Consider the following 27342-nt stretch of genomic DNA (forward strand, 5'->3'; position numbering starts at 1 on the left):
AAAGTGGGGTATAACTTCGTAAATATTTATATGTTTGGATCTCAACTCAGATTGGATTTTTAATCTATTTAATTAATCAAATTAGATTGGTTTAAACCCAGATAAATAAGCTGGGACAATAACATAATCTATATTATAAAATTTTTGTGTTTGGATTTAAATTTGATAAAATTTTTGTGTTTGAACACATATTTTCGACATATAACTTATATCTAAATTTAATTTAATTCAAATGGGACAAATTTGATCATCCAGACTAATTGCTATCAAAAAGCATGAATCCACCCAAATATGTAATCCATCTTGACAAGAGTTAAGTCGAGAGTAACTCTATGTTTGGCAGAGCATGGGACACAACGTTTCCACTAATGCTCTGCCAAACGACAGAGCTATGACATTGGAATCATTAGCATCAACTAAGCTCCAATTTGGAGCTTATTTGAAGCTAACGCCATCATTTTTTTTTTAAATTTAACGCGAGGCTCACACTAGCCTCACATGTTTATTCTTAAATAATATTTCAAAAGTTAAAGTGGGGTCCACATTGGTCCCACATGTTTATATTTAATAATTTAAATATTTTTTATTAATTAATAATTTTATTATTAAATATATTATTATTAAATTTTAAGATATTTTAAGATATTTTTATACTTAAGATTAATTTTAATAAAAATAATATTTATTAGATTAAAGTTAATATAAAAATAATAATATCCAATATTATTAATTCAACAACATTTCCGCTAGCGCCACTTTTAGTTCATCAAACACTTCACAACATTTTTCACAATTTTAAGCTCACATTTTTTTCCACAGCTCTTTTGTTAACATTGAAAATCAATTTTTCTTCTTTATCGAATATAAATATAGCCGAAGACAGGGTCTAATATCACAGTTGCCTCCACTCTCAATTTTTAGCTAGAAACTAGAAAGTACTAGAAACTCATCTAATACAAGATGATATTGGACCGGAATTGCTATAAACTCAGTCTCGCGTCATTCTGGGCCCATAAAAATTCCCATACGTGGCACTATATTTCTATGTTTGAGGTGACGCACCGTTAGAGAGACTAACAAACCGCTCACGCAACCGAGCATGGAGTATCTGAGAAATCCTCTGGTTTCGTGATACGTCCCGTCGAACAGTTCAAAAGTTCAAACACGCAACTCTCTTTCCTTTCTACTTCCTCCGATACAGAGTTACAGCATCTCCTCTGTTTATCAAACGATTTCGCGAACAAACACACCTCTCGATCAATCATTAGCTTCGTTTTCGCTTTTGATCACCTGCATTCACGGAGCGGATTGAAATTCCTCTGAGGAACCGTTGGTTCGATTATGGCAAGCTCTAAGCTCACGCGAATCCCGAGCATCAGAGAGCGCGTGGAGGATACTCTCTCCGATCACCGTAACGAACTTGTTGATCTCCTCTCCAGGTTCTCCGTTTATGTCTTATCGTTTCTGCAGTTCCACTCATTTTTTATTAGCTTCTGTTTGGTTTCTTAGAAAATTTTGAAAACGTGATGAGAAAAGGACTAACACAAAGCGGAATCTCGTGATTGCTACTTTGGGAAAGTGTGTAGTGAGGATCACGGGTTCCTTGTTCGTTTCTTGTTTTTCGTCCTCAAACTGGAAACTACGGTTCAGGTTTTGTATGCATGCTTAGTTATATTTCGTTCCACTTGAAGGTACATAGCGCAGGGGAAAGGGATTCTGCAGCCGCATAACTTGATTGATGAGCTTGAAAAAGTCAGCGGGGACGACGATCAAGCAAGGCCGAAGCTCAGCGATGGTCCCCTCAGGGAAGTTCTGAAGGCCACACAGGTGAATTTTCCTCCCCGTTCTAGGTTTTCCAGTCGAGTAATATCTCTATGTTCTTTAGGGTAAGGCGGTGGGAAATTTTTATTTAATTATTTGCATAAGCTGATTAAATAACTATGTGTATATATATATATACACACACATAGTTATTGACGTTTGTTATATATATTAGAATTTTCTTGTTAATTCGTCTAATAAGATTAGCAAAATTATATTGGAGTGCAAGACTTCAATGACGACCTTTGTAGCAGTGACTAATTCTCGAGGACTCCTGCATGATTAAGTGGGACATTAGTCTGAACTTGGAGATTGTCTTCCGTTTGAATAACGAGTCACGTTTCAGATGGGGAATGGATGCTATGGAATGTGGTATGTGGAAGGTTTTTGTCATCTTGATTACTAAATACTAAGTACAGTCTGTAGTTTGCTAGTAAGTACCGTCTGTAGTACTAATATACTATTACTAAGTTTACTTCACGCGTCTTAGGAACCCGTTCACTGGAACTGTTTGACAATGAAGGTGAGCAGAAACTGTTTTCTTCAAGAAGAACAAATATTTTAAGTGTTTGTTATCACTTAAATCAGATAAAGATGTTCACAGTCTTATTATTTGAAATATGCTGTTCTGTGTGTGCAGTGAATACTTGCATGTTATCTGCTTCTATTTATGCTCCTTTTCTAGTTAGTTGTTTCCTACAAGTTGGATTTTACCAAATATTTCCTTTTTCATAGGAAGCCATAGTTTTGCCTCCATTTGTGGCTATAGCAGTTCGACCGAGGCCTGGTGTTTGGGAATATGTCCGTGTTAATGTTTTCGAGCTTAGTGTGGAGCAATTGAGTGTTTCAGAATATCTAGGCTTCAAAGAAGAACTTGTCAATGGGCAGTAAGTAACTTCTCTGTTCCTTTATTAACTTCCAAGAACAATCATCCAGTTACACATTGGCAAAATTTGACCATTTGATTTTTTTTTCGTGCTTATTATATTTTTGTTCCCATGTATTTGTTAGGAATAATGACCATTTCGTGCTTGAACTTGATTTTGAGCCATTTAATGCTTCTTTCCCCCGCCCCACTCGATCTTCATCCATTGGCAATGGCGTTCAGTTCCTCAACCGTCATCTTTCTTCTATTATGTTTCATAACAAGGATTCCTTGGAGCCATTGCTTGATTTCCTTCGAGTGCACAAGTACAAAGGGCATGTAAGTTTTCAATGCAATGACTCCCTGAAAGTTTCAAGTGATCTTTGCTTGTACAATGGAAAGTCATTTATGTATCAATATCATATTAGAATCTTTCCACTCATTGCCAATTATAACCTGGGTAAGTTTTTTTTTTTTTGATGGGGCCCTGGGTAAGTTTTTGAATTCTTGGAAGTTGAGTATTATATAGAAATATAGAATATTTTCCGGGGAATGAGGTTTCAAAGTGCTCATTGATTAAAGGATTTTCCATAGGCATTGATGTTGAATGATCGCATTCATAGTATATCAAGACTTCAGTCCGCGCTTGCTAAGGCAGAAGACTATCTTTCAAAGCTTCCTTCTGATGCACCTTACTCAGAATTTGAATATGCGTAAGCTTTTAGACATGCTTTAATTCCATGCTCTCTCTTTCTTGTGCCATGAATGTTATTTTTGGGAATAGTCAAAGCCTAACTTATTTGGCCACTCATTGTTACTCAAATGCAGGTTCCAAGGTTTGGGTTTTGAGAGAGGTTGGGGGGATACTGCTGGACGGGTATTGGAGATGATGCATCTTCTATTGGATATCCTTCAGGCTCCAGATCCCTCTTCGTTAGAGACATTCCTTGGGAGAGTTCCAATGGTGTTTAATGTCGTCATTTTGTCTCCTCATGGATACTTTGGTCAAGCCAATGTTTTAGGCTTGCCTGACACGGGTGGGCAGGTATTCCAAAGCCTTAGATGACCCTTATTTACTTTGACTTGTATTGCCTTAATTTATTGATTGATTTCAAATGTAGATTTGTGAATTGAGACACTAATCAGGTGTTCTATGAATAAGTTTTTCCTGGAATTTTTATCATTTATGGAGAGAAACCATTCAATTTCTACATATGGAATATTTTTAAGACTCCCCTTTTTAATGCAGGTTGTTTACATACTTGACCAAGTACGTGCATTGGAAAAGGAGATGCTTCTCAGAATCAAGAACCAAGGGCTGGATTTCATGCCTAGAATTCTTATTGTAAGTCGCTCATAGTTCACTCCATAAGATTATATTGCTTTGCTTTTTATTTAAGTGCTCATTTAAGTGATTCCAATAAAATTTTTCTACCAATTCTTCAAGGTGACCAGGTTAATACCTGATGCAAAAGGGACAACCTGCAGCCAGCGGCTAGAAAGAGTCAGTGGAACTGAGCACACTCATATTTTACGAGTTCCTTTTAGGTCAGAGAAAGGAATTCTACGTAAATGGATCTCTAGGTTTGATGTATGGCCATACTTGGAGACATTTGCTGAGGTTTGTAGAAGTAATTAATTTTGTTTCTTTAGCCGGCCTTCGTCATGTTTATTAATATTACTTTGTTAGCAGTCTCTTTTATATCTACAAATAAAACAATGTTCTTCACACTAGTCTTGCATACATATACATGCTTTTGAAACTTCTTATTCAGAGTCTGATCATAATCGTATGATAAAGATTGGAGCTACGAGCCCAGCTTCTCTCTCAGAAGCGAGGGGGTATCGGTTGGGGTTATGGTGTTGATGGCTTGCTAAAATTGTTAAGCCGGTTATCTTGGGGTAGGGCCGGTAGGCTGGTATTGGTGGGTCAACCTCAAAAATGCTACTTTGCCAAATGGATTGCCCAGGATTTCACTAAACTGTTGTCTGTATAGGAGGAATTTTGCACTGGTGTTAAGTTACGATGATCATCACTATCATGCTGCAAAATATCCGAATTGCCACCATTGCTTGCACTTTTTTTGTCTATGCACGCAAACACAAGCTATTGCCACTTCACCCCATCATCTATCACCTTCGTAATCTATATGTACACCTAATATTTTGCAAGTGTCTAAGTATCTTCCTCTATGAACTTCCTACTTAATGCCTGATCAGGATGTGGCAAGCGAAGTTGCTGCAGAGTTGCCAGGAATTCCAGATCTTATTATTGGAAACTACAGCGATGGGAACCTTGTTGCATCACTGTTGGCTTGTAAGATGGGAGTTACACAGGTGAATTTATTATTTCAGTCTTATTTTTGGATCTTCTAATTATATGTAATATGTTGGTAATGGATTGCTAAACTTATTTTATAAAACTCTGACATCTGCAGTGTAATATTGCTCACGCATTGGAGAAGACAAAATATCCAGATTCGGACATATATTGGAAAAGGTTCGATGAGAAATATCATTTCTCATGCCAATTTACTGCTGACCTCATAGCCATGAATAATGCAGATTTTATCATCACTAGTACATATCAAGAGATTGCAGGAACGTAAGTCTTTTCCTTTTGCTGTTATATGGTTGGTAGCCTGTCTTTTATACTTGGTCCCAGTGCAATCACATTTCATGATGTTACTATTTATTACTTCTAAGAAATCTAATATTTTTATCTCTCTCTGACAGTTGACTAAATTGTCAGCACCTGAAGTTAAATATAAAAAATGTAGCTTGACTACTAGTTAATGTATCCCTGAAAAGCTATCTGTTCTTCCTTGCATATGTTGTTGGCTTATTCTTTTACAAAGCAGGCTAAGTAGCAACTGCGTTTAATTATTGCTCTACTTTTTGCGAAAGCAGAAGTAGGGACGGCCCCTAATATAGGTTGAAGAACGTGATTTTACATCATCAAACTTTCTATCTTATTCCCATGCTTTGGATTCATCATTTTAAAGTATAACATGTCAAATTTTTTGAGGCCTTGCAAATTCTTCAATATTGATCTTGAGGATTCAAATGTCATTGATTGGCAACCCAGAACTGTTCTCGATCCCAGTTTTAAGAAAGTGGTGAATTAAACTAGGCAGATACGAACAGGAGTTAGCTTAACGCTAGATGTTGGGGGAAGAGATCACTTGAGTGGGCTAGAAATATTTTTATGGATGCCTATGATGAGATTCTTTTATTTTTTTTCACTATCCTTTGTTTGTGTGTTCTACTTGGCACAGAAGAGCACCTAATCTGTACTCAACCAAATATGATTAGAAAGAGTAGGTACAATGCGTAGCTTGACCTAGTCTAGTTTTTTGCCAACCTGCTTATGTGGATTTTCTGAATGTGTCAAAAATTCAAAATTTTATATCGAGCAATAATGGAAATATAACATTCTACTATGATAGTTGTTACTATTTACTGTATTCGTTTGTTATATTCTTCCCCATTGCTACTGTTCCTTAATTAGTAGTCATCATATGTAATTCTGCAGCTGGTAGCGTAGTTTATTCTGGGGTCATTCATACTTCCTTAAGCATGAATTTGGAAGTTGCAGTCTTGCAGAAGGCGAAATTGCTTTTCTAACTAAATAATTCTGCACTGTTATTTTTAGAGACAGTAGCTCATAGTATGCTCTTTTTAGGGACAGCAGCTCATGGTGTATGCTCTTTTTTCTTTTCTTTCAGGAAGAACACTGTTGGTCAGTATGAGAGTTACACTACTTTTACTCTTCCTGGGCTGTATCGAGTTGTACAAGGCATTGATGTTTTTGATCCAAAGTTTAATATTGTCTCTCCTGGGGCAGACATGGCCATCTATTTCCCCTACCATGAAAAACAAAAGAGGCTAACGGCCTTACATGGTTCAATAGAAAAGATGTTATATGATCCTGAGCAGACTGAAGATTCCATGTTAGTCACTTCTCTGCTCTATACTGTTCCTTACATTACCCGCACTGAATTAATAACAACATAAATCCAGCTCATGCTACTCTCTTGTTAGCATAACACACATCACCTTAGTTGGGAAATCCTTTTGAGGACAGCAAGCGTGAATTGATGACTAGTATGATTCAGGTTTTTATTTGTGTCAATGCAGTGGGATGTTGAGTGATCGGACGAAGCCTATAATTTTTTCAATGGCAAGATTGGATGGGGTGAAAAACATAACAGGTCTGGTTGAGTTGTATGGTAAGAATGCCAAATTAAGGGAACTGGTAAACCTCGTTGTGGTAGCTGGTTACATTGATGTTAGAAAGTCCAGTGACAGAGAAGAAATTGAAGAAATAAAAAAGATGCATGACCTTATGAAAAAGTACGACTTACATGGACAATTTCGTTGGATGGACTCCCAAACAAATCGAGTACGTAATGGTGAACTTTACCGCTACATAGCCGATACTAGAGGTGCTTTTGTGCAGGTATTTGGTGCTACTGGACTTGTATCATTCACTATTCTTCAGGCACATTGATGGACTTGACCTATTTTTCTCTCATTGCAGCCTGCTTTTTATGAAGCTTTTGGACTCACAGTTGTGGAAGCAATGACTTCTGGACTTCCAACATTTGCCACTTGCCATGGTGGTCCGGCAGAGATTATCGAGCATGGTGTGTCAGGATTTCACATCGATCCATATTACCCTGATCAGGCTGCTGCACTGATGGTAGATTTCTTTGAGAAGTGCAAGGAGGATCCTGGTTACTGGAAAAAAATATCTGATGCAGGGCTTCAGAGGATTTACGAAGGGTTTGTTTTTCTCTGTGGAAATTTTTTTACTTGGTAGCTATTAAATGTTATTTTAGGCTCACTTGGAACAAATGAATCATAGGTATACATGGAAGATTTATTCTGAAAGGCTAATGACACTAGCTGGGGTATATGGTTTCTGGAAGTATGTATCTAAGCTCGAGAGACTTGAGACAAGAAGATACCTTGAGATGTTTTACATTCTCAAGCACCGTGAACTGGTGAGCGTAACTCATTTTCGTCACAAAGTCCGCAGATTCATTGTTATCTATGTTCCCGTTAGATAACATCCGTATACCGGCTTTGTTGCAGGTCAAAACTGTTCCTTTGGCAAATTGATGATAAAAAATGAATCACTGGAGCTGAAGCAACCATGTTACTTCTTGATTAAAGAGGCTGCAGCACAACCCAGATAAGGTAATACATAAATAAACTTACACGTATGTATGTGGTAGGTTTTGTATGTTGTAGTTATGTCAAAAACTAAGTGCGCGTACTCATGGAACTTCTCTATCTCAGTCTAAAATAATTTTATCTTGAGTTGTTGAAGAAATTCATTTATCTAGACCTCTCTTTGTGTTTGTACTTTTTCTGCGATCTTTTTCACCCCCTTGACAAAACTAGGGTTTATGTCCTTAATTCCCCTACCGCTCTAGAATATGAAATTTGGATTTGGTTACTAGTAGCAGTAGGGACTCCACGTTGTCTAAATTTTCTATGCTATAGTGTATAGAGGGAAGGGAAACACCACAAACAAGGAAGCTTATCAGCATAAATTGAATGAAAATTAAGTTCAATGAGAATGTACTTTATTCAATTTTCATATGAAAGATTCTAGGTATTAAAATAAAACAACTCTCGTGTACAAGACTCCTGTAGTGGGTGGAGTCGATGACAGATGTAATGTACGTAGATTTCCTGTTGAATAATATACAAAGAGACTTTTCCGAGGTTCAAACTTGTGACCTCGAAGTTGCACTTAGAAGCGAACATGTGATCCAGCGGTAGAGTTGTTATGGTGTTACCTAAAGGTCACAAGTTAAAATTTTTAAAATAGCCTATATTATGGGGGTAAGGTATGTGCATATCTTAGGTGTACGGATCTTGTTTACCTCGAGAACAAGGCATGGTATATAAAAAGTAATTAACAATTTTGTCGAACCAATACAAATCAGAGATCAGTTTGTCACCAAAGGTTTGGCTATAGCCAAGGCATCTTTGCACAATTGGCTAAACTGGTTATTCCTATCAGTTAGCACAGACGGATGATCCTTAACATCCTTGAAACCTTCCTCACAAGACTTTGCATCACTCATTGCTGTATTAATCCATACGTACAAATCCTTGTAATCATTGTCTACCAAGGCAGCCATCGAGTTACTCAGCTGCTCGATCGCATCTAGGTATTGATCCGAGCAATCAAAAAGTCCTTGCTCAATGGAAGGATCCATATCAACTGTGTCGTTAAGCAAGCTCTTGATGTAAGAAGATGTGTCCACAGCATTGTCCGATGCAAGCCTAATCGCGATCAGAGCAACTCCCATGAAGTCTGCTCGCTGGCTTTCAGTGGGGTTCGATTTAAGGCTAAATGTGCAGTTACCGGATTGTTTGCAAACCTTGGCTATTAGCTGGCTGATGTTGTCTTCGGCAATTGTTGGTTGGGACAATAGGATGAGGCACAGGGCTACAGACAGGAGGAAGAAAATGGCCTTCATTTTCAATTCTTTTGTTTCCTTGAAGAGGTTTAGAGGGTTGTGATTTTAACAAATAAGAGGGATTGTGTTTGGTGGTTAATCTGTTTGGGCTTGTATATTAGAACAATGAAATGTACCGTTAAGTATAGGTTGGTTATTAGCTGGAGAGATGAAGAAAATGGCCGATGGTGCAAAGGAAAATGCGGCTAACCATTCAATCAGCATTGCTAATAATATCAATTATCACAACTGTTAAATTATAAGCACAAGTTTCATAAGCATCATGTGAGACATGTGAAGCACACGCACAAGTTTCATGTGCATCATATGAGACATGTGAAACTCACGAATTTACTTAAATCATGTATATCATGTATATCGAAGTCACGGCCACCAGGCTAATATGCTCTTCATGGGCTTTTTTAACAGGTCTAGGCATCTAGCATAGGGAGCAGTTATTTGCACACAAATTTGAACTCATTACACACACTTACCTAACACACCTCAATTTATTATTAATGCACACACTGGGTTTTCACAAAAATGCACACAATGAGTTTTTACAAAAACAGAGACAGATATCAAAATGCCCAGCACACCTGAAATAAATAAAGTTAGTGCATTGACGAGTGGTTAACTCAGTGAATGTATATATCGTATGAATCTCAAAACAAAAGAACCAAATTATTTTAAATGCTCCAAACCAGAGAGTTGGACATTAACAAACTCTTTGTTCCTCGGTGACTAGAACAGATGAATACGAAGAATATCAAATCTACAATTGTCCCAGCAAAAGAAAATAATCTGAATAATAATCATATTGTGCTCCCATCATTGTTGAACATGAAGTAGATAATATAATCTCAAATGTTGGTGAATGACAGGCATACAGGCCACAAATTGAACTCAAGAGTTAAGACGCATTCTGGGTGGTGAAGACAATAACAGTATTGACTCCTCCCCTACCCACCCACCATTTAATTTAGTTTTTTTAATGATTTTTCCACTTGTTTTTTTCTTTGCTCGAGAGTTCATACATGATCTTCGGATGTAATCGTGTTCTACATATGAGATGATAGGTATTATTGTATATCTATGATAAATTCGATTAAAATATTATGATTATAAAATTTAATTCAATTTAATTGTATTGATAAAACAAATATTAGTGCAAAAAGTAGAATGGTTTTATAGTAATTTTACATGAGGATTATTTGGTAAATTTAAATATTTTAAAAAAAGTATGTGTAATGAGTCCAATTACGTGTGTAAATAACGACTCCCTCTAGCATATGACTTGTGCGAGTGTGTGACACTTTTTTGGGCCAATAATAGGCCCAAATAATGGCAGATTTCAATAAGCCCAATATCATGTGTGGTTTAACTGTAAACTGTTTGAATTTTGAGGTGCTTTTTTAAACAAAAAAGAAAAAAAAACTAAAAAAGGTCCTCAGACTGCGTAGAACAGTAGAAGGCTAGAAGCCAAGTGTCAAATACCAATGTCCACGCTTCCCAAAACCAGGTTCTGACTCCACCGCTTTCCTTTAGATGCTCCAAACCTTCTTCGGATTCAAAACCCGATTACCCGAATTCTTGGTCGAGTCTGGATCCCCTGCTGAGCTCAAACCCCGCTCTCTCCTTTCCACCTCCGCGACTATATCTTCCAGCTCTCTCAGGCAATGCGCCGACGTGTTCTTCTGTGGTAAAGAAAGAGACCGACCCGTCTCACTTACTCCACTTTCAAGATCCATTTCGGATCCTGACCCACCCGGTTCAATGTCCGATTTTTCTGGTTCTGAAATATGGAGTAGAACAGGGGACCTGCAGAGTGGGCAATTAGTGTGAGATTGGAACCACATGTCGATGCATTCATGGTGAAATCTGTGGCCACACTTGGGCAACAATCGGCCTCTCTCGTCATCTTCAAATTCCGACAAGCACACCGCACATTCGGGTGGTGGGTCCCCAGTTTTCGAGCGGTATATAAAAACAGGGAGCGATTTAAGCACACTGAATTCAAGCCCCTGGTTTTCCAAGCCGTCAGCCGCGGCAGTGAAGTTGTCGGATGAAAACACAAGGCGGTGGGCCAGACGTTGCCGTCGAATTTGTCTCTGTTGGCGGCGACGGCGACGGCGACGGAGGGAGAAGCACCTGGAGCCATTGTGGATGAAAAACACGACGATGAAGACACTGACTAAGACTAAGACCAAGACCGAACAGAGCATGATTTTACCGTTGCGAACATAGTTTTTGGGAGGCTGACCTTTTGATCCTGAAACTGAGTTGCAACAATCCATGATTGTTAGTTGAGTGTGAAAATGAAAGAACAGTTTCTATTTAATAGAGAATGGGAGAGTAGGAGGGGGATGTATGTGTGATTTATGGAGATAAGGATTTTGAAGAAGGGAAGAGGAAGGTTCCCACGTTTATCTATGATGCAGAGTTTTAATGGATTTTCCTTTTATCTCCTACTATAATATCGATTTATGAGGCATGGTAGGTGGTGCGCTTTTATGAACTACCTCTTAATATCACTCTTATGATTTTATTTTCCTTACTAAGCTAATTGTGGTATTATCTTATATAGTAAACAATTTAAGCATATCAACTTTTCAAAGTGTCATTACTAGTGTGTGTGCGTGTGTTATTGCATGTAGTTTATACTTATTTTTAAGATTTAATTTTATGTGCATGCATATGATACACTTGATATATTAGGGATGATAATGTTATAGTCAACTATTTGCAGTGACGTACTCAAGAATTGAGATTATTTGGGGCACAAAAAGTAGTGCGGGTTCAGGGACAATGTCTGCAAAAAAAATTTCGAGTTCTTTTTATCTTATGGATTTTTTCGCAAACAAAAAAAAAAGGTAATAATGCTTCAAAGCACTAATAAAAAAAAATTAGAGTTATTTATGTTACGGGTTCGCAATTGACAAATATATATTGCAAACATAAAAACACATTAATAATAGTTCAAAGCGATAATATAAAAATACAAAAGTAAATGTAGTTGTTCATTATGTCATGTATAAAAACACATTAATAATAGTGAGTTCAAGAATGAAATCTTATTGGAACTGTTCATATCCAGTTCATCTTTAGGAACCCTATTAGATAAAATAGGATGAATTGAGATGGATTCCTATTAAGAGTGATACCCTTGTAGTCATGCATTGAGCTTTGATTCAATTTATCCTGCACGTGCAGGTGGATTCCTACTAAGAGTAAACTCTTATGTGTGCAGGTTTTGACGTCCAAGTTTTAAACTCATATCGAATATTCAAATGATATATTTATATGGTATCGTTAACAATTAAAAAAAATGTCATAGTGGGATATTATATTTTTTAATTAATGACAATGAAGGGTGTAATTAGAATTAGTTTTCATGCTTTCGGTGGCATTTATTATTTAAAATGAGAGGACTAAATATCTAGCATTACTTTTCATGCTTTGAAAAGGAAATCACATTTGTCTCATTTACTTACTTATTCAAAGCTTGATAAGAAAATTGAGAAAATGTTGTCCACGTGGAGTCATATTATTTTATCAATATTATGATGTCATAGTCAGTTATATAAACCGGCCAAATTAACTGAGACTTCTTCTACCCCCTCTTAATTTTACTTGTTCTCTAGTGAACCAAGATTTTCTTGGGAAAGACTAGTGGATTCTCTTGTCTTGTCCAAATTTAACTGTATCGAAAGACAAAGATCATCTCAAGGTTTCAAGAGTTCACGGTTTTAAAATACATTTTATCAACATGGACTTATAACATATTCATTAGATCATTATTTTAACGATGTGAGATTTTTTTTAACAAATCTACCCTACTTGTGGGATGGGGTCAAACCCATTACATGGAATTAGGAATTACATAGCTAAACAATCTCGCTCTAATACTATTATTAAAAAAATATCAATGGACTCTCCAACCTAACTTGACTATCATTGTCAATTTTTCCAAGACCAACCAATCACATGACTTTTAGCGTCTTTGAAGACTTCTCATGACTCGTTACTTTGCAAATTTTCTTACTAAATCAAAGAACATATGAGTTTGTCTATTAAATCTTTATTTTAGCTTGTCTATTAAATCTCTTTTATTTTAGTGGTGATAGACTTTTCTCCACAGATTTACCATTATACATCAAAATACACCCAATAAAAGGATAAAGTTTTTGAGGATAGGGTAACCAAACATGAAAAGTTGTCCAACTTTTTTAACCCCGAAGTGGGAATCTTCTTTTTGCGTCCACAAGTTGCAGCAAGGGAGTTGAACAACATGTGGCATGGCATCGGTGAAGTTATCCAAACATTGGTATATCTGACAATAACGTCATGGTGCCAAATATGAAGTAGTTTTTAATTCAGTATATTCAATACTAATGCTCGAGACCCTCAAAATCTAACCCCTATTTTAACCCTACATCTCTATGACATATGTGAAATAGCCATTAATTATAAATATGCACTTAAGGTTCACTTAACATCCAACACTTGACATTGATCGAAGATAAAGTAAAGATCTTATTCCAGGGTATCAGCAGAGGTGGACCTACAACAATGGCATTGAGGGCACGGCCCCCAGTCACCTAAATTTTTTCCCACTGAATAGTCTTAATCCTTGACAAATTGACCCTAAGGTTCTCAGTGGCCCCCAATCCACCACCCAGCTCAATAACTAAGTTTGACACAGTCATAAAATAAGGCCCAACTCAACTCTATTGATGCTCTTTTTACCTTGTCAAACCCACTTGCCCAAACCCTCATTCCTCAATCTCTCACTCAACTGAAGTTGACAAATCCCTAATCCCTTCCGTCTGAGTTAACAAATCAGTGGCATCGAAAAGGATGATAGCTCGAATGTATTTTTTTATTGTTTTAAACTATTATTATTATTATGTGTTTTTTATATTTTTGATTTATATTCGTAAATCGATTATATAAATAATCTAAAAGAAAATTTCATGAGTTTTGTTCCCGACGCCTGCACCACTTTTATGTTCCGTAATTTCAATTCCTGGTCTGGGTCTGCCCGTATATATCATCATTATTCTTGGGGACTGCTAGCAATGATAAATCAACTTTTGTCATTTTGACTGTCTTGTCACCTGTGTATGCATGGAGCATGATCCATCCTACATGACAGTGGAAGATTATTCATTGAAACAAACAAATGGTTATTTGAAGTTTTGTTTGTTTGTTTGTTTCGATATATTTCTTTGAATTCTTTCGACCTTTCTTGGGCAACATAGGAGGACACCATGCATATAAGAAAGAGTAAAAGTTACCCCAATCCCTTTAGTTCTATGATTGAGCTTCACAGACCAATCCCGTGATTGAAAATGATAGCTATCCAATCCACAAATGTATTGCTTTGAGCGGAAATCGAATTCAGAGAGAGAGAATGTGGTATGTATTGTTGTTTTCTGATTCCCAACTTGACTAATTTTATTCTACCTAATCCACAAACTGACGAAAAGTAGCAGCAGGAGTTTGTAAACCTTTCAATATTACTATCCAGATTGAGTGCAGATGATGATGCCCATACTATTTGTTCCGCAACTGAATGTGAACGTTTTTCCAACACGGACGGTCCCAAGTACAAGTGAGCCCCACATCACATGGCACCCAAAATAGGCCCATTGCTCATACCACATCCAACAGAAACGAAATAGATTTTCAAATTAGGGTGGAATCCCATTTCCGCATTTCAATTGGAATAATGCTTGATACCTCAAAAAGTGATCCCAAAAGATCACCATTTAATGTGAAGTGGACTCTGCATGTGTTGTTTTAATCAATGGCTATTTTAATGCCACATAGATTTGGGGGAGTTTTGGGGGTCAAATTTTGTGGACCAAAAGTGTGGACCACAAAATTCTCCTATGTGGACCAAAAGTGTGGACCAAGTTTGTGGACTTGTTTTTCAACCATAGATGTTGTGGGCCCCATAATAAATGTGTGACCCCCACTTATGTTGTGATTGATTACAACCATTGGATTTTGGTTCACAAACTTGGTCCACATAGGAGAATTCCTGTAGACCTATATATGTATATATCTACCTATAACACTGTTTATATATAGAATTTTATACATTTATCATTAAGGCTTTGATCAATTTGAGCGTGCCGTTCACACCGCAGAATCCACAATTTAAGCCTATCGATGGTTTGAGGGCCGTGCTTGGGGATGATTTCTACATGTGCAGGTTTCAGGTTAGCGATTTTGAATTCTTCATTAGCTTCCTGAGGAATATTAATCATATTTTCACTCTTCCATAATTCTGTTTTCCAGTTACTTAATAGCTTATTGGCTGTTGTGGGATTATTGATTGATTTATTGTTCGCCCTTGTTTATGCAAATAGAATTATATATGCAGTACTTTTCTTCTACTGTCTATGGATTGGTTGTTTGATCTGAGCAGTGTAATTAAAATGACAAAAAATGATTGCATGTGGGCAGAGAGGTGGTTGTTGTGGTTCTCTGGTTTGAAGCTTTGATGCAAACCTCAAAATAGAAAAGATTAATGAGTCTAATGAACCACTTGACGATAGCCTAGTTGGTTATCTCTCGACTCAAGGCATACACGCCCGAGGTCTGAAGGCCGAACCAACCAGGTGGGATATTTTGTTATGATATCTTGGTTCCGGGGGCTTTTTCCCTTGGTTACCAAGAAAAGGAGTCTAATGTCATAATATGACATTTTTGAACTTGTGCTAACAGTGTCTTTGAAAAGTCCTTAGCTTATGCATTTATTGGACAAATCAGTGGTCGAGCTTATCAATATATGCGCCAAGTATGAGTTTAGAACATCAATGTTTAATTAATTTGATTTCCTTTGCTTCTGAACTTTAACCTGAGCCATTTTAGATCAACCAACTACAGCCACCAATATTGCTTATGATGAAGATGAACAGTTTTCAAGTCATTTTGTTCTCACTTCTTCTAATTGATATTATTGTGTTTAATTATGCCATAGGAACCTGGAGAGATTGAAGAAGAGTTTGCTCAATTTGATACTGCAACATTGCTGAGGAAGTTCTATGCATTGCGCAATCCAGAGCCTCTTTTACTACCTAAACAAGTAGGATTAAAAGGTTTGCCTCACGATTCAAGCTTGACGCCTTGGCTCTCGAAGGAAGATATCGATTACTTTGCCAGCAAATATAGCCAGAAAGGGTTCACTGGAGGACTGAATTATTACCGAGCGGCCAACATGTATGCTCTCTGCCTAATATATTGAACTTTAGACAATTAAGTATTACTTGAATTGAAACATATATAGCTGTTGCACAAACTCTTCTTTTATCTTGTCATGAGTTCGGTGATGATGGTCTCATCTTCAATATCAAAGTTTGACGCATGCCATCCCACATACCTCTTATTTTACCATCTTATGATCCTTTGATTTTAGTTGCGTTAATTCGACTATCTTTTGATGATGGCCTTACCCTAACTGTTTTATATGGTGAAAGAGTTGAATTCATAGTCCATGTAAATTGTTCTCTTTATGCTTTGCAGGAGCTGGGAGCTCACTGGACCTTGGATGGGGGCTTAAGTCAAAATACCGACGAAGTTTGTTATTGGCGATTTGGACCTTGTCTATTATATGCCAGGCATGAAGGATTACATTCACGGTGGTGGCTTCAAGAAGGATGTGCCGTATTTGCAAGATGTGGTAATTATGGAAGGAATAGCTCACTTCATCCAGCAAGAAAAGCCTGAGGAAATCAACGACCACATTTACGACTTTATAAAAACATTTTGATGATGTTGTCATGCTTTATATTGCTCGCTGATAAGAAATCTGTTTGGCTAAATCCAGTTTCAGTTTCTGTGTGCCATGTATTTTTCTGAGACATAAGTCGGGCACTAGAAAAATAAATTCAGAAACTGCTGGTGGATGCATTGTGTGGTATCTGACCAGGAAATTTATAACATTTCAGGTAACTTATATTTCCTTGCTTATTGTGTGGATGGGTTACGCTATCGTGGTTTTCATATTACACGTACTTAAGAGGTCATGTGGACTCATTTTCCTACCTTTAAGAGCTATCGCGGTTTACATATTGCACGCACTAAGAGGTCATGGGGACTCATTTTCCCACCTTTAAGAGCTATCACGGTTTACATATTGTACGCACTTAATAGGTCATGGGGACTCATTTTCCCAACTCTAAGAGGTCGCGGGTTCAAATGGATTGGCTGGATCATTTCTTGAAATAAAACACACAATATCTTATATTAGGCATAGGAGTCGATCATCATCCGTATTCCATCCTAACAATCAATATCTAACTTTTCTTGCAAGCGTGCTGGTTACATATAAATTTGGGCTAAAGTATTCGTAGCCAAGAACTTTGCACATTTATCTTGTTTATATTCTAGTCTTCAACTCCTTAACGGTCAAATTTTACTTGGCAAATGATTGACCGTTAATCACACGGTCGAGATTGACAAATGACAATATAGCGGCTTACATGGATCAAAAGTAAATAAAAAATATTTTTTTAAATTTGGGCTAAAAATTATGTGTGCAGGCTTTGACGTGTAAGTTTTAAACTCATATAGAATAGAATTAGAATAATGCTTGAAACCCCCAAAAAGTGACCCCAAAATACCCCATTTAATGTGGAGTGTTGGATGTGAAGTGGGTCCTATATGTGTGTTTTTAATCAATGACTATTTTAATGCCACATAGATTTGGGGGACTTTTGGGGGTGATATTTTGGGGGTCTCTAGCATTGTCTTATCGAATATTTAAATGATATATTTATATGTTATCGTTACCAATTAAAAAAATAATGTCATAGTGGGATATTATATTTTTGAATTAGTGACATTGAAGACATAGGTTCGAATTCTACCCCTTCCTCAATCGCTGTTTAAAAAAAATTTAATGATATTGAAGGTGTAATTAGAATAAGTGTAGATAACGTGCTTTGGGTGGCATTTATTTAAATTGACTAGACTAAATATCTAGCATTACTTTTCATGCTTTGAAAAGGAAATCACATTTGTCTCATTTACTTACTTATTCAAAGCTTGATAAGAAAATTGAGAAAATGTTGTCCACGTGGAGTGGAGTCACATTATTTTATCAATATTATGATGTCATAGTCAGTTGAGTAAACCGGTCAAATTGAAAGAGACTTCTTCTATCCTCTCTTAATTTTACAGTGAACCAAGACTTTCTTAGGATAGACTAAATGGATTGTCTTTAATAAAAACTTTCCAAAAAATAAAGTTTTCCAAAAAATAATCTTATGATTCTTCTCTTTCGACATCATCATGGCAGAACATGAATCATATAAGATCCTTAGAATGTGACAAATTTTTGTTTCATAATTTCTGTGTGAAGTCCAAGGTTGTCCTTTTCTTCCACGGCATCGCATGGCCGGCGATCTTTCACTTTCAATTACGTCTGCTTTCAGTCACTTCTTGCGATTTCCACCGGCATTTATAGGATTTGCTCGAACAGCAGATCCCTCACACTCTGAAAACAATCTGTTGTGACCAAGTAAACTTTAGGCAAGCAGAGATGGAGAAGATAGAGCACACTACAGTGTCCACAAATGGCATCAAAATGCATGTAGCTTCAATCGGCACGGGCCCAGTGATTCTCTTCATCCATGGCTTCCCTGAGCTCTGGTACTCGTGGCGCCACCAGCTCCTCTCTCTCTCCTCCCGCGGCTACCGCTGCATCGCTCCCGACCTCCGCGGCTATGGCGACACAGATGCTCCTCCATCACCGAACTCCTATTCTGTCCACCACTTAGTGGGCGACCTCGTCGGCCTCCTCGACGCTCTGGCGATTGAACAGGTTTTCCTGGTAGGCCACGATTGGGGGGCGTATGTGGCGTGGTGGTTTTGTCTTCTTAGGCCTGATAGGGTTAAGGCTTTGGTCAATTTGAGCGTGCCGTTCATGCCGCGGAATCCAAAAATTAAGCCTATCGATGGTTTCAGGGCCGTGCTTGGGAATGATTTCTACGGCTGCAGGTTTCAGGTTAGCGATTTTGAGTTCTTCTTTAGCTTCCTGAGGAATATTAATCATATTTTCACTCTTCCATTATTCTGTTTTCCAGTTACTTAATAGTTTTTTTTTTTTAAATAGCTTTGAGTAATATGCTTCTCTTTAAAATCGAACTTCGGCACACATATGGATAACCCAATTGATTGCTAACCGATTCACCTCTCGTTAGTCAGTTAATGGTTTATTGGCTGTTGTGGGATTATTGATTGATTTATTGTTCGCCCTTGTTTATGCAAATAGAACTATATATGCAGTACTTTTCTTCTACTGTCTATGGATTGGTGAATGATTGGTTGTTTGATCTGAGCAGTGTAATTAAAATGACAAAAAAGGATTGCTTGTTGGGAGAGAGTTGGTTGTTGTCGTTCTCCGATTTGAAGCTCTGATGCCAAGCTCAAAATAGTAAAGATTAATGAGTCTAATGAACCACTTGACGATAACCTAGTTGGTTATCTCTCGAGTCAAGGGGTGCACGCCCGAGGTCTGGAGGCCGAACCAACCGGGTTGGATATTTCGTTATGAAATCCTGGTTCCGTAGGCAAAGAGTCTAATGTCCTAATATGGCCTTTTTGAATTTGTGCTAACAGTGTCTTTGAAAACTCCATAGCTTACGCATTTATTGGACAAATCAGCGGTCGAACTGATCAATATATGCGCCAAGTACGAGTTTAGAACATCAATTTTAATTAATTTGATTTCCTTTGCTTCTGTACTTTAACCTGAATCATTTTAGACCAACCAACTACAGCCGCCATGAGGCCGGTTTAGGCACCCAGCGAATTAGTTTAATACTTATTTCTTCTTATCAATACTGCTTATGATGAAGATGAATTGTTTCCAACTCATTTTGTTCTCACTTCTTCTAATTGATATTATTGTGTTTAATTATGCTATAGGAACCCGGAGAGATTGAAGAAGAGTTTGCTCAATTTGACACTGCAACAGTGCTGAGGAAGTTTTTTGCATTGCGCGAGCCACACCCGCTTTTTCTACCTAAACAAGCAGGATTAAAAGGTTTGCCTTACGATTCAAGCTTGACGCCTTGGCTCTCGAAGGAAGATATCGATTACTTTGCCAGCAAATATAGCCAGAAAGGGTTCACTGGAGGACTGAACTATTACCGAGTGATCAACATGTATGCTCTCTGCTTAATATATTGAAGTTTAGACAATTGAGTATTACTTGAATTGAAACATATATAGCTGTTGCACAAACTCTTCTTTATCTTGTCATAAGTTCGGTGATGATGGTCTCATCTTCAATATCAAAGTTTGAGGGTTTAGTGCATATAGGTCACTGAAAGATACCTCAATTTGCAATTAGGTCATCCAAAGAAAAAAGTTTTAAATTGGATCACTCAATGTTCTAATTTTAAGCAATTAAACCACTCTGATCTAATTCCGATCAATTTTTTATCAGAATTTGTTGACATGGCACTAATTTTTTTGAAATTTAAAATAAATTTAAGATAAAAATGACATGTGGAATATAAATAACATATGGATTTAAAATAAAAAATAAAAATGACATGTGGCATATTCAGCAAAAAAAATTAAAAAATTAAAAACAAAAAAGGTGTCTGCAACCCCTTTCCTCTCCCCCTCTCCCCCCCCCCTCACAACACCTTCTTCTTATGGACAAGTATGGCAACTACGCCATCCGGCGACAAAACGGACCACCATTGGTCTCAAAAGAAACAGTGTACCACAAGGAACTCGCCCCTACCATCCTCTACCCCTGCCGTCCACCACAGTCGCAGAAATCGCGCCTCGAATCCGCGGTGGGCCGTCACTTTCGACGCTCAATCCGGCTGATTCTGTGGTCCCCTCTAACCACCGAAGGTACCGTTGGACTCAGCGTATCGAGTACTAGCACTTCCATCCATCCTCCCGTCGAAACTATCGCCGGAGGTGCCGGACCGGTTGTGACCCGTTTACCCAATCTGAGAAGTTTGGTAATTTTTGGGCATTTACCTTGGTGGGTTCTCTCTAAAATGGTCACAGTCAATCAGAGGATGGGGTGGGAAGAAGCTTGACATGCTTGTTTTATAGACCAGAACTGATTGCTTCAGAGAAGGATTTGCAAATCTAATGGGTTTGTACTGTAGCTGGTGGAACCTCAGGAGCTGGAGATGGGCGGTTGAAGATGATCATTGGATTTTATTTTTAATTAAAAATTACATCATCAAAGAAGCCACGTCATTTGGTCCACGTAGGCGATCATCGGACATGTCAGCAATATCCGGCGTTCAATTGACCGGAATTGGACTCTCATGACCTAATTGTTTAAAATTGGAATATTAAGTGACCCAATTTGAATTTTTTTTCTTTGAGTGACCGAATTGCAAATAGAGGTATCTTTCAGTGACCTATATGCACTAAATCCCAAAGTTTGACGCATACCATCCCACATTCCTCTTATTTTACCGTCCTGTGATCCTTTGATTTTAGTTGCATTAATTTGACTATCTTTTGATGATGGCCTTACCCTAACTGTTTTATATAGTGAAAGAGTTGAATTCATAGTCCATGTAAATTGTTCTCTTTATGCTTTGCAGAAGCTGGGAGCTCACTGGACCTTGGACGGGGGCACAAGTCAAAATACCGACGAAGTTTGTTATTGGCAATCTGGACCTTGTCTATTATATGCCAGGCATAAAGGATTACATTCACGGCGGTGGCTTCAAGAAGGAAGTGCCGTATTTGGAAGATGTGGTAGTTATGGAAGGAGTAGCCCACTTCATCCAGCAAGAAAAGCCTGAGGAAATCAACGACCACATTTACGACTTTATAAAAACATTTTGATGATGTTGTCATGCTTTATATTGCTCGGTTGTATGAAATATGTTTGGCTAAATCCAGTTTCTGTGTGCCATGTATTTTTCTGAGACATTAGTCAGTCACTAGAAAAATAAATTCAGAAACTGCTGGTGGATGCATTGTGTGGTATTTGACCAGGAAATGTGGATGCATTGTGTGGTATCTGACCAGGAAATCTATAACATTTTAGGTAACTTATATTTCATTGCTTCTTGTGTGGATTGTTTACGCTATCATGATTACACGTACTTAAGAGGTCACGGGGGACTCATTTATGATTTTCCCGCTTCTAAATCAAACAACATATGAGCTTGTCTATTAAATCTTTATTTTAGCTTGTCTATTAAATCTTTTATTTTAGTGGTGAGAGACTTAATTTTCTCCACAGACTTACCATTATACATCAAAATACACCCAATAAAAGGATAAAGTTTTGAAACATGAAAAGTTGTCCAACTTTTTTAACCCCGAAGTGGGAAACTTCTCTTTGCGTCCACAATTTGCAGCAAGGGAGTTGAACTACATGTGGCATGGCATCGGTGAAGTTATCCGAACATTGGTATATCTGACAATAACGTCATGGTGCCAAATACGGAGTAGTTTTTAATTCAGTATATTCAATACTAATGCTCGAGATCCTCAAAATCTAACCTCTATTTTATCCCCACAAGACATATGTGGAATAGTCATTAATTATAAACATGCATTTAAGGTCTACTTAACATTCAACACTTGACATTGATCGAAGATAAAATAAAGATCTTATTCCGGGGTATCGGCAGAGGTGGACCTACAACAATGGCATTGAGGGCATGGCCCCCCAATCATCTAAATTTTTTTTCCACTAAATGGAGTCTTAATCCTTGACAAATTGACCCTAAGGTTCCTAGTCAAAAAAAAATAAAAAATAAGGCCCCCAATCCACTACCCAGCTCACTAACTAAGTTTGACACAACCATAAAATAAGGCTCGACCCAACTCTATTGATGCTCCTTTTACCTTGTCAAGCCCACCTGCCCAAACCTTCATTCCTCAATCTCTCACTCAACAGTCGACGAATCCCTAATCTCTTCCACCTGAGTTAACAAGGCAGTGACACCAAAAAGGGTGATAACTCAAATGTATTTTTTATTATTTTAAATTATTATTATTATTATGTGTTTTTATGTTTGTGATTTATATTCGTTAATCGATTACATATAAAATCTAAAAGAAAATTTCATTAGTTTTACTCCCGAAACCCGCACCACTTTTAATTCCTGGTCTGGATCTGCCCGTATCATCAATCATCATTATTCTTGGGGACTACTAGCAATAATAAATAAACTTGTCACTTTGACTGTCCTGTCACCTGTGCATGCATGGAGCATGATCCATCCTACATGACAGTGGAAGATTATTCACAGAAACAAACAAATGGTTATTTGAAGTTTTGTTTGTTTGTTTGTTTCGATATTTCTTTGAATTCTTTCGACCTTTCTTGGCCAACATAGGAGGACACCATGAAGAATATAATAGACGTTTGGCACAATCACTTGTAGAGGAATTATCTATCTTGATTCTTAAGATGCGCAACGATTGATTGTGTCGTTAAAAGGGTTTTCTACTATTGAAAGGAGTTGGATTCAAACTTATATACCACACAATTGACTTTCACCTAATCGATGTGTGATATTTTTTGTATTTTTAAGATTAGATTATAAATACTAGAACTACCTCAAGATTTAAAAAGTTGATAATTTTTTTTAACCGGGAACGACATAATATATAAAGTTGTCTTTTAGACATGTGATATAAATCTAAACTCATATAGTAATACCTGCACGCATCTAGAAATTTCTCACTTAATAATAGGATAAGTTGGACCAAAAACTCTAGGCGTATCCAATCCACAAATGTATTGCTTTGAGCGGAAATCGAATTCAGAGAGAGAATGTGGTGTGAATTGTTGTTTTCTGATTCCCAACTTGACTAATTATATTCTACCTAATCCACAACTGACAAAAAGTAGCAGCAGCAGTTTGTAAATCTTTTAATATTACTATTCAGATAGAGTGCAGATGATGATGCCCATACTATTTGTTCAGCAACTGAATGTGAACGTTTTTCCAACACGGATGGTGCCAAGTACATGTGAGCCCCACATACATGTGAGCCCCACATTACATGGCACCCAAAATAGGCCCATTGCTCATACCACATCCAACAGAAACGAAATAGATTTTCAAATTAGGGTGGAATCCCATTTCCGCATTTCAATTGGGATTAAGAGCGCACAAACCGAAAACGAAGAGTGATTGAACCTGCCTTGGGCTGGGCTTTATTTTGGACTTACTGGGTTACGAACCGATGTTGGGCTCAGGTCGGCCTTTTAATCTAATAGGCCTTTTTGTGTAGTGGGCCGGTCTTTGCCTTGGAAAAAAAAAAAATCTTATATGATTTTTATCTTTGGACATCATCATGACAGTCGGCAGAACATGAATCATATAAGATCCTTAGAATGTGACAAATTTTTGTTTCAATAATTTCTGTGTAAAGTCCAAGGTTGTCCTTTTCTTCCACCGCATAGCATGGCCGGCAATCTTTCACTTTCAATTAGCCAGCGATCTTTCTGTGTCTTCTTCCGATTTCACCGGCATTTATAGGATTTGCTCGAACAGCAGATCCCTCACACTCTGAAAACAATCTGTTGTGACCAAGTAAACTTTAGGCAAGCAGAGATGGAGAAGATAGAGCACACTACAGTGTCCACAAATGGCATCAACATGCATGTAGCATCAATCGGCACGGGCCCAGTGATTCTCTTCGTCCACGGCTTCCCTGAGCTCTGGTACTCGTGGCGCCACCAGCTCCTCTCTCTTTCCTCCCGCGGCTACCGCTGCATCGCCCCCGACCTCCGCGGCTATGGCGACACAGATGCTCCTCCATCACCGAGCTCCTATTCTGTCCACCACTTAGTGGGCGACCTCGTCGGCCTCCTCGACGCTCTGACGATTGAACAGGTTTTCCTGGTCGGCCACGATTGGGGGGCGTATATGGCGTGGTGGTTTTGTCTTCTTAGGCCTGATAGGGTTAAGGCTTTGGTCAATTTGAGCGTGCCGTTCATGCCGCGGAATCCACAATTTAAGCCTATCGATGGTTTGAGGGCCGTGCTTGGGGATGATTTCTACATGTGCAGGTTTCAGGTTAGCGATTTTGAATTCTTCTTTAGCTTCCTGAGGAATATTAATCATATTTTCACTCTTCCATAATTCTGTTTTCCAGTTACTTAATAGCTTATTGGCTGTTGTGGGATTATTGATTGATTTATTGTTCGCCCTTGTTTATGCAAATAGAATTATATATGCAGTACTTTTCTTCTACTGTCTATGGATTGGTTGTTTGATCTGAGCAGTGTAATTAAAATGACAAAAAATGATTGCTTGTGGGCAGAGAGGTGGTTGTTGTGGTTTGAAGCTTTGATGCAAACCTCAAAATTGAAAAGATTAATGAGTCTAATGAACCACTTGACGATAGTCGATAGCCGATAGCCTAGTTGGTTGTCTCTCGAATCAAGGCATACACACCCGAGGTCTGAAGGCCGAACCAACCAGGTGGGATATTTCGTTATGATATCCTGGTTCCGTGCGCTTTTTCCTTTGGTTACCAAAAAAAAGAGTCTAATGTCATAATATGGCATTTTTGAATTTGTGCTAACAATGTCTTTGAAAAGTCCCTAGCTTATGCATATATTTGACAAATCAGTGGTCGAGCTGATAAATATATGCGCCAAGTAAGAGTTTAGAACATCAATTTTTAATTAATTTGATTTCCTTTGCTTCCGAACTTTAACCTGAACCATTTTAGATCAACCAACTACAGCCACCAATATTGCTTATGATGAAGATGAACAGTTTTCAAGTCATTTTGTTCTCACTTCTTCTAATTGATATTATTGTGTTTAATTATGCCATAGGAACCTGGAGAGATTGAAGAAGAGGTTGCTCAATTTGACACTGCAACATTGCTGAGGAAGTTCTATGCAATGCGCAATCCAGAGCCTCTTTTACTACCTAAACAAGTAGGATTAAAAGGTTTGCCTCACGATTCAAGCTTGATGCCTTGGCTCTCGAAGGAAGATATCGATTACTTTGCCAGCAAATATAGCCAGAAAGGGTTCACTGGAGGACTGAACTATTACCGAGCGGTCAACATGTATGCTCTCTGCCTAATATATTGAACTTTAGACAATTAGGTATTACTTGACTTGAAACATATATAGCTGTTGCACAAACTCTTCTTTTATCTTGTCATGAGTTTGGTGATGATTGTCTCATCTTCAATATCAAAGTTTGATGCATACCATCCCAGATACCTCTTATTTTACCGTATTGTGATCCTTTGATTTTTGTTGCGTTAATTTGACTATCTTTTGATGATGGCCTTACCCTAACTGTCTTATATAGTGAAAGAGTTGAATTCATAGTCCATGTAAATTGTTCTCTTTATGCTTTGCAGGAGCTGGGAGCTCACTGGACCTTGGACGGGGGCTCAAGTCAAAATACCGACGAAGTTTGTTATTGGCGATCTGGACCTTGTCTATTATATGCCAGGCATGAAGGATTACATTCACGGTGGTGGCTTCAAGAAGGATGTGCCATATTTGCAAGATGTGGTAATTATGGAAGGAGTAGCTCACTTCATCCAGCAAGAAAAGCCTGAGGAAATCAACGACCACATTTACGACTTTATAAAAACATTTTGATGATGTTGTCATGCTTTATATTGCTCGCTGGTAAGAAATATGTTTGGCTAAATCCAGTTTCTGTGTGCCATGTATTTTTCTGAGACATTAGTCAGTCACTAGAAAAATAAATTCAGAAACTGCTGGTGGATGCATTGTGTGGTATCTGGCCAGGAAATTTTTAACATTTGAGGTAACGTATGTTTCGTTGCTTATTGTGTGGATCGGTTAAGCTATTGTGGTTTTCATATTACATGTACTTAAGAGGTCATGGGGACTCATTTTCCCACCTCTAAGAGGTCGCGGGTTCAAGTGGGTTGGCTGAATCATTTCTTGAAATAAAACACACAATATCTTGCAGTGGGCATATGAGTCGATCATCATCCGTATTCCGTCCTAACAATCAATATCTAACTTTTCATCCAAGCGCGCTCGTTACATATAAGTTTGGGCTAAAGTATTCATATCCAAGAACTTTGCACATTCGTCTTGTTTATATTCTAGTCTTCAACTCCTTAACAGTCAAATTTTACTTGGTAAACGATTGACCGTTAATCACACGGTCGAGATTGACAAATGACAAT

The 27342-nt window shown here is 37.8% G+C and overlaps 5 protein-coding genes and 1 pseudogene across 5 annotated transcripts; 4 read left to right on the forward strand and 2 right to left on the reverse strand.

Moving 5' to 3' along the window:
- Positions 1–1063: 1063 nt before the first annotated feature.
- LOC120004142 (sucrose synthase 2-like) lies at positions 1064–8035 on the forward strand. The gene is made up of 15 exons (XM_038853404.1): positions 1064–1439; positions 1692–1827; positions 2557–2708; positions 2833–3025; positions 3281–3399; positions 3515–3731; positions 3936–4031; positions 4134–4307; positions 4907–5023; positions 5125–5291; positions 6415–6639; positions 6827–7148; positions 7230–7474; positions 7557–7695; positions 7787–8035. Exons 1-15 carry the CDS (start codon positions 1342–1344, stop codon positions 7811–7813), a joined length of 2427 nt encoding a protein of 808 aa, XP_038709332.1. The 5' UTR covers positions 1064–1341; the 3' UTR covers positions 7814–8035.
- A 617-nt stretch (positions 8036–8652) lies between these two features.
- On the reverse strand, positions 8653–9189 carry LOC120003628 (pectinesterase inhibitor-like). Its single transcript, XM_038852646.1, has one exon. It carries the CDS (start codon positions 9187–9189, stop codon positions 8653–8655), a length of 537 nt encoding a protein of 178 aa, XP_038708574.1.
- A 1130-nt stretch (positions 9190–10319) lies between these two features.
- On the reverse strand, positions 10320–11704 carry LOC120004212 (RING-H2 finger protein ATL64-like). The gene is made up of 2 exons (XM_038853483.1): positions 10614–11704; positions 10320–10541 (listed from the first exon to the last, which is right to left on the reverse strand). The coding sequence occupies exon 1, from the start codon at positions 11463–11465 to the stop codon at positions 10713–10715; it is 753 nt and encodes a 250-aa protein (XP_038709411.1). The 5' UTR covers positions 11466–11704; the 3' UTR covers positions 10320–10541; positions 10614–10712.
- Positions 11705–14298: 2594 nt separating this feature from the next.
- On the forward strand, positions 14299–17087 carry LOC120003630 (annotated as a pseudogene).
- Positions 17088–18383: 1296 nt separating this feature from the next.
- Positions 18384–22240, forward strand: LOC120004185 (epoxide hydrolase A-like). Its single transcript, XM_038853455.1, has 3 exons — positions 18384–19189; positions 20113–20351; positions 21774–22240. The coding sequence occupies exons 1-3, from the start codon at positions 18725–18727 to the stop codon at positions 22018–22020; spliced, it is 951 nt and encodes a 316-aa protein (XP_038709383.1). The 5' UTR covers positions 18384–18724; the 3' UTR covers positions 22021–22240.
- A 2307-nt stretch (positions 22241–24547) lies between these two features.
- LOC120004186 (epoxide hydrolase A-like) lies at positions 24548–26982 on the forward strand. Its single transcript, XM_038853457.1, has 3 exons — positions 24548–25220; positions 25991–26229; positions 26533–26982. The coding sequence occupies exons 1-3, from the start codon at positions 24756–24758 to the stop codon at positions 26777–26779; spliced, it is 951 nt and encodes a 316-aa protein (XP_038709385.1). The 5' UTR covers positions 24548–24755; the 3' UTR covers positions 26780–26982.
- The last annotated feature ends 360 nt before the right edge of the window (positions 26983–27342 follow it).

The sequence above is a fragment of the Tripterygium wilfordii genome, chromosome 8 (genome assembly GCF_013401445.1).
Source record: "Tripterygium wilfordii isolate XIE 37 chromosome 8, ASM1340144v1, whole genome shotgun sequence".
NCBI lineage: Eukaryota > Viridiplantae > Streptophyta > Magnoliopsida > Celastrales > Celastraceae > Tripterygium > Tripterygium wilfordii.

Excerpts from the sequence above, each read along its gene's own strand:
- LOC120004142 (XM_038853404.1), top strand. The coding sequence starts at position 1,342 with ATGGCAAGCTCTAAGCTCACGCGAATCCCGAGCATCAGAGAGCGCGTG. Across the intron at positions 4,032-4,133 it reads TCATGCCTAGAATTCTTATT|GTGACCAGGTTAATACCTGA; the intron begins GTAAGTCGCTCA and ends CAATTCTTCAAG. Across the intron at positions 4,308-4,906 it reads ACTTGGAGACATTTGCTGAG|GATGTGGCAAGCGAAGTTGC; the intron begins GTTTGTAGAAGT and ends ATGCCTGATCAG.
- LOC120003628 (XM_038852646.1), bottom strand. The coding sequence starts at position 9,189 with ATGAAGGCCATTTTCTTCCTCCTGTCTGTAGCCCTGTGCCTCATCCTA.
- LOC120004212 (XM_038853483.1), bottom strand. The coding sequence starts at position 11,465 with ATGGATTGTTGCAACTCAGTTTCAGGATCAAAAGGTCAGCCTCCCAAA.
- LOC120004185 (XM_038853455.1), top strand. The coding sequence starts at position 18,725 with ATGGAGAAGATAGAGCACACTACAGTGTCCACAAATGGCATCAAAATG. Across the intron at positions 19,190-20,112 it reads TCTACGGCTGCAGGTTTCAG|GAACCCGGAGAGATTGAAGA; the intron begins GTTAGCGATTTT and ends ATTATGCTATAG. Across the intron at positions 20,352-21,773 it reads TATTACCGAGTGATCAACAT|AAGCTGGGAGCTCACTGGAC; the intron begins GTATGCTCTCTG and ends TATGCTTTGCAG.
- LOC120004186 (XM_038853457.1), top strand. The coding sequence starts at position 24,756 with ATGGAGAAGATAGAGCACACTACAGTGTCCACAAATGGCATCAACATG. Across the intron at positions 25,221-25,990 it reads TCTACATGTGCAGGTTTCAG|GAACCTGGAGAGATTGAAGA; the intron begins GTTAGCGATTTT and ends ATTATGCCATAG. Across the intron at positions 26,230-26,532 it reads TATTACCGAGCGGTCAACAT|GAGCTGGGAGCTCACTGGAC; the intron begins GTATGCTCTCTG and ends TATGCTTTGCAG.